The 5,400-nt window shown below is 65.4% G+C and overlaps 1 protein-coding gene across 1 annotated transcript in view; it reads left to right on the top strand.

The window, feature by feature from the left end:
- Positions 1-1,293: 1,293 nt before the first annotated feature.
- OSBP (oxysterol binding protein) overlaps positions 1,294-5,400 on the top strand; it is an 11,458-nt gene continuing 7,351 nt past the window's right edge. The window contains exons 1-11 of the mRNA XM_010564348.1: positions 1,294-2,366; positions 2,472-2,670; positions 3,145-3,247; positions 3,331-3,385; positions 3,541-3,672; positions 3,750-3,995; positions 4,074-4,194; positions 4,356-4,459; positions 4,607-4,702; positions 4,798-4,979; positions 5,132-5,394. Of these exons, the coding sequence (XP_010562650.1) occupies positions 1,923-2,366; positions 2,472-2,670; positions 3,145-3,247; positions 3,331-3,385; positions 3,541-3,672; positions 3,750-3,995; positions 4,074-4,194; positions 4,356-4,459; positions 4,607-4,702; positions 4,798-4,979; positions 5,132-5,394 (1,945 nt within the window). The 5' untranslated portion in view covers positions 1,294-1,922. The remainder of the gene's footprint in view (positions 2,367-2,471; positions 2,671-3,144; positions 3,248-3,330; positions 3,386-3,540; positions 3,673-3,749; positions 3,996-4,073; positions 4,195-4,355; positions 4,460-4,606; positions 4,703-4,797; positions 4,980-5,131; positions 5,395-5,400) is intronic.

The raw sequence follows: 5,400 nt of genomic DNA, 5'->3' as shown, positions 1-5,400 counted from the left end.
CGGGGCGGGAGGCGCCGGGTCCGGTTCGGCCCGTGAGGGCTGGCTCTTCAAGTGGACCAACTACATCAAGGGCTACCAGCGCCGTTGGTTCGTGCTCAGTAACGGCCTCCTCAGCTACTACCGGTACGTACCGGGGACACCCCCCCCGTCCACCCCTGGGCCCGTCCCGCAGCCCCTCGCCCCCTCTCTGCCCTGCGGGGTTCCCCCGTGACCTTGGGGCCCGGCCGGTTCTCCCCCACCACAAAGCCACGGGGTGGTGTTTATGTGTGTCGCCCCTACCCCACCCCGCACCGGTCAGGTGTCAGTGTTCCCCGCCGTTCCCCGCCGTTCCCCGGTGCCAACTGGGGCGGGGAAGGGTTGTCATCTTCCTGTCGGGGCCCTGGGGCTGTTTGGGGCCGGGGCGGGGGGTCGCCTGTCTGTCTGCCCACCCCCGTAGCTCCTTCCCCCGGCCGCTGGATCTCGGTGTTCCTCCGAGCAGCCCTTCCCCGGGGGGGCACCGAGGGCCGTCCCCCCCGCGGGTCTGCTCCGGGTGGGAGTGGGGCAGGGGGGGAGAGCGGCGTTACCAGCCCCCTCCCCGCTGTACCCCTGCTTAGTCCCCAAGGGGACACCTGAGCCCAGCTGAGGGGGGACTATGTCCGTCCCCGGTTCTCCATTATTGATGGGGGAACCGGAGCCTGCAGGCAGCTGCCAGCTCGAGTTACAGCCCCGCGGGTGGGGGGAGGCCCGGGCCGGGCTGGGGGTGTCCCAGGCGTCTGTCACCGTCCCGCAGGCCCGGGCCCGGTGACGCGGAAGAGGTGTGCTAGGCTGGCATGGCTTCGCGCCACGCCGGAGAGTTCACCGCCGTGTTGGGATGCGGGAGGCACGGAGGGGAGCGTGGTGGTCCCTGGGGGCTGCAGACCCCTCCCCACACTCTTCCCCCGAAGCGGTGTTGCCAGCCTTGGCCCCGTTCCAGCGCTGGCGGTGAAACCCCACGCCGGCTGCGTGCCTGCCCCGCCGGCTTGGCAAAACAGCCGGGGGCTGGAACCGGTGCCCTATTAATAGCCCTGTCTGCAGGCTGGGGAACACCAGGTCCCAGCTGCAGCCCCCCCAAAGACTCAGCCCGCACCCAGGCCGGGCTGTGGGTCACCTCCTTCCTCCAGCCCCTTCACCACACCCCATCCCGCTCCATCCCAGGTCCAAGGCGGAGATGCGGCACACCTGCCGCGGCACCATCAACCTGGCCACAGCCAACATTACCGTGGAGGACTCCTGCAACTTCATCATCTCCAACGGCGGGGCTCAGACCTACCACCTGAAAGCCAGCTCGGAGGTGGAACGGCAACGCTGGGTCACCGCCTTAGAGCTGGCCAAGGCCAAAGCCGTCAAGATGCTGGAGGAATCAGGTACAGCCCCCATGTGAGCCGGCGTGTGTTCCCCCAGGCCTCCGGAGCCAAGCAGCATGCATCAGCCCCCTGCTATGCCCACATGGGTCCTGCTTCTTGGGCCTAGGGACTGTTTTGCCCCTCCACAGAACATGACCCCACATTCCCTCCCTGTTGCCAAGCTCCCTTTGCTCGCTGCTAGCGAGCAACCTGCTTTTTCCCGTCCATCTCCCCTGCCCGGTTGGGGTGCTGTGCAGGGACGGCATCGCAGCACATGGCCCGGGGTGCTGGCAACCGCTCCCCAAGCAGGATTTGGAAGGGGTGGCCGCGTCCATCCACGTGTGAGCTCGGCAGCTCTGTCCTGCCTGCTGCAGCCGTGCCAGCGTGGAGCTGGCTTTCCTGCTGTCCGGCTCCAGCTTGAGGAGTTGCCAGCAGCCTGGCACATGCTTCCTCGCTAGCGTGACTGCTCGTGCACCAGGAGATTGGCCATCTGCTCCGAGCTGCTGCTCTCTGCTGTGACATCGCCGTCCAGGATGCCATGGTGGTGGCCGGGAGCACCCCATGTGTGGCTTCCAGCCCCCAGAGAGTGGGGGGGGGCTCCTGTGGTGCCCATCCTGGCAGCCCCGTGGTCAGAGCCTGGTGTGGCTCAGAGGGCAGGTGCTCTCGCTGCTCCCAGCCCGCAGCTTCCCCTTCTTCCCCATCTCCTGGGAGGAGAGAGGCCCCATGGGGCCACGCGAACATCCCTTCCTGCTGGCAGATGACTCCGGCGACGAGTCAGTATCGCAGACGGATAAGACGGAGCTGCAGAGCACGCTGCGCACCCTGTCCAGCAAGGTGGAGGATCTGAGCACCTGCAACGACCTGATTGCTAAGCACGGCACAGCCCTGCAGCGCTCCCTCAGCGAGCTGGAGACCCTCCGGCTGCCGGCTGAGAGCACCGAGAAGATCAAGCAGGTGAACGAGCGAGCCACCCTCTTCCGCATCACCTCCAATGCCATGATCAACGTGAGTCCCGTACCCCACCCTGTAGGGCAGGGCAGGGGGGTCACGCGGGGGGGTTGACCCCCATCACGCAGACCTTACGCTGATGGGGGCACCGTTTCCCTGCAGGCCTGCCGGGATTTTCTGATGCTGGCCCAGACCCACAGCAAGAAGTGGCAGAAATCGTTGCAGCACGAACGGGACCAGCGCATCCGGCTGGAGGAGACGCTGGAGCAGCTGGCCAAGCAGCACAACCACCTGGAGAGGGCCTTCCGCGGCGCTACCGTCCTGCCTGCCAGCGCGCCTGGCACCGGCGGCTCCACCAAAGGTACTGCCGGGCTGCCCAGAGCCCCCATGCCGTGTTCTTGGGGGGCTGGTTGAGGGGGAGCGAGTGGTGGTGAGATGGAGCTGATAGTGCAGGGCAGGGATGGGGGAAGCCAACAGCACTGCACCCAGGGTAACTCCCAGCTGCTTCTAGTCCCTTCCCTGAGCCAGGCCCGGCGTGCTTCGCGTCGCCAACCCCAAGCGATAGGTCTGTTCCGTCTCTCCCGCGCAGCCGAACAGCTGCGGCACCTACAGTGGGCAGCGTGCTGCCCCACCGCGCACGAAACCTGCTCGCTCTGTCCCTGCTCCTCCGAAGCCTTGTCTGCCCGCCCCTCAGCACAGCAGCGGTGGTGTGTGGCCCTCGCGTGGCTGGTGGTGACAGGGTGGGGGGACCCTCCAGTGCTCCCACTGGGCGAAACTGGGAGGAACCTTGAACTCGCTGCCTCAACTGCCCTCTTTCCCCCGGCCCCTGCCCCAGATCCGTGCTGCCCTGCAAAAGGAGACCTGAGTGACGAGGATGATGACAACGAGTTCTTTGATGCCCCAGAGATCATCACCTTGCCGGAGAGCATGGGCCACAAGTGAGTGCTGGGGTGTGGGGCTGCTCTCCTGTGCCCCACACCCCGCTCAGGACTGATTCTGCCCCTCTCCTTGCCCCCCCCAGGCGCACCGGCAGCAACATCAGTGGCACCAGCAGCGACATCAGCCTAGATGAGCAGGTAGGATGGGGGGCTTTCCTCCGGCATCGTGTGCTGGCTTTTGGAGGAACAGGGCTGGCAGGGAGGTGGCTGCGAGGCAGGGCTGGGCTGGGGGTGCCCCGGTTCTTGCGGCGGGGGTCACAGCGGCGTCGCAGCAGCCCTGATCTCGCCCTTAGTACAAGCACCAGGTAGAGGACACCAAGAAGGAGAAGAGAACCCGCATCCCCTACAAACCCAACTACAGCCTCAACCTCTGGAGCATCATGAAAAACTGCATTGGGAAGGAGTTGTCCAAGATCCCCATGCCGGTGAGTGGAGATGCAGCTGGTGGGTGGGTGCAGGGCACCCCGAGAACCCCCCCCTCTTACCTCTCTTTCCCTTCCAGGTGAACTTCAACGAGCCCCTGTCCATGCTGCAGCGTCTGACTGAGGACTTGGAGTACCACGAGCTGCTTGACCGGGCGGCCAAGTGCGAGAGTTCGTTGGAGCAGCTGTGCTACGTGGCCGCCTTCACCGTTTCGTCCTACTCCACCACCGTCTTCCGCACCAGCAAGCCCTTCAACCCCCTCCTGGGGGAGACCTTTGAGCTGGATCGCCTGGAGGAGAACGGCTACCGCTCCCTCTGCGAGCAGGTACCGCCAGCCCCGCTCCTCCGGGACCACCGGCCCGCTCAGGGTGGCTGGCTCTGACCTGTCCCCTCTCCCGGCCAGGTGAGCCACCACCCACCGGCCGCTGCCCACCACGCCGACTCCAAGCACGGCTGGACGCTTCGCCAGGAAATCAAAATCACCAGCAAGTTTCGGGGCAAATACCTCTCCATCATGCCTCTGGGTGAGCTCCGCAGCACTGGGCACGTGCCGTGCGGGAAGACGCTTGGGGAGGGAGGATATCTGTGCTGCGCATGGGAGTGGGGCAGGTTTGGGGACCACCCGAGCCTCTGTTGGCGGGGCAGGCTCCAGGCGATCGTTCCCAGCGCAGCCTTCCTTCCTCAGGTACCATCCACTGCGTCTTCCACTCCTCCGGCAACCACTACACGTGGAAAAAGGTCACGACCACCGTGCACAACATCATCGTGGGCAAGCTCTGGATAGACCAGGTGGGTTGAAACCCCAGTGATAGGGCTCACCAGCACCTGTTTGTGCCGGTCCTGTACAGAGACATGGATCCCCCGTGCCTCAGTTTCCCCTGCCACCAGGGAAAGGGCTGTGGGCTGGATCTGACCATCTCCTCCTCCCCTCCGCAGTCGGGTGAAATCGAGATTGTCAATCACAAGACGGGCGACAAGTGCAACCTCAAGTTCGTTCCTTACAGCTACTTCTCACGGGACGTGGCAAGGAAGGTAGGGGCACGGGGAGGCTGGGTGGGCGGCTCGGGACGCACCGGGGTGCTTGTGGCTTTTGAGTGTCCTGATTCAGGCTGTCCCTGTCCCGGCAGGTCACCGGGGAGGTGACAGACCCCGCGGGGAAAGTGCATTTTGTCCTGTTGGGCACCTGGGATGAGAAGATGGACTGCTACAAGGTGACGCTGGGCGCTGGGGACAACGGAGCGGAAGGGCGGCAGAGGGCCCACGAGGCCGAGGACAGCCGGGTGCTGCTGTGGAAGAGGAACCCGCTCCCGTGAGTAGGGGACACGGGACAAAGGTGTCCCAAGAGCTGGGGGGGGGGACCGGGGTCGGCTCTGGGGCCCCAGCGAAGAGCAGGGGCATGAGGCTGGGTGTGAAGCCCGCTGGCACAGGGGGCTTGAGTTTGATCCCTTTTCCCTGGCGTAGGAAGTACGCAGAAAATATGTACTACTTTTCGGAGCTGGCGTTGACGCTCAACGCCCCGGAGAGCGGCACGGCGCCCACGGACAGCCGTCGGCGCCCGGACCAGCGCCTGATGGAGAACGGCCGCTGGGATGAGGCCAACGCCGAGAAACAACGACTGGAGGAGAAGCAACGTATCTCCCGCAAGAGACGCGAAGCCGAGGCCGCCAGGGCCACCGAGGACGGTAAGGAAGGGACGAGTGACCCCCTAACCCGCTCCCTACCTGGCCCCA

The sequence above is a fragment of the Haliaeetus leucocephalus genome, unplaced genomic scaffold (assembly GCF_000737465.1).
Source record: "Haliaeetus leucocephalus isolate CR32 unplaced genomic scaffold, Haliaeetus_leucocephalus-4.0 Scaffold177, whole genome shotgun sequence".
NCBI lineage: Eukaryota > Metazoa > Chordata > Aves > Accipitriformes > Accipitridae > Haliaeetus > Haliaeetus leucocephalus.
Note: the sequence above shows the minus strand (reverse complement) of the source record. Positions and strands in the feature narration are given on the sequence as shown.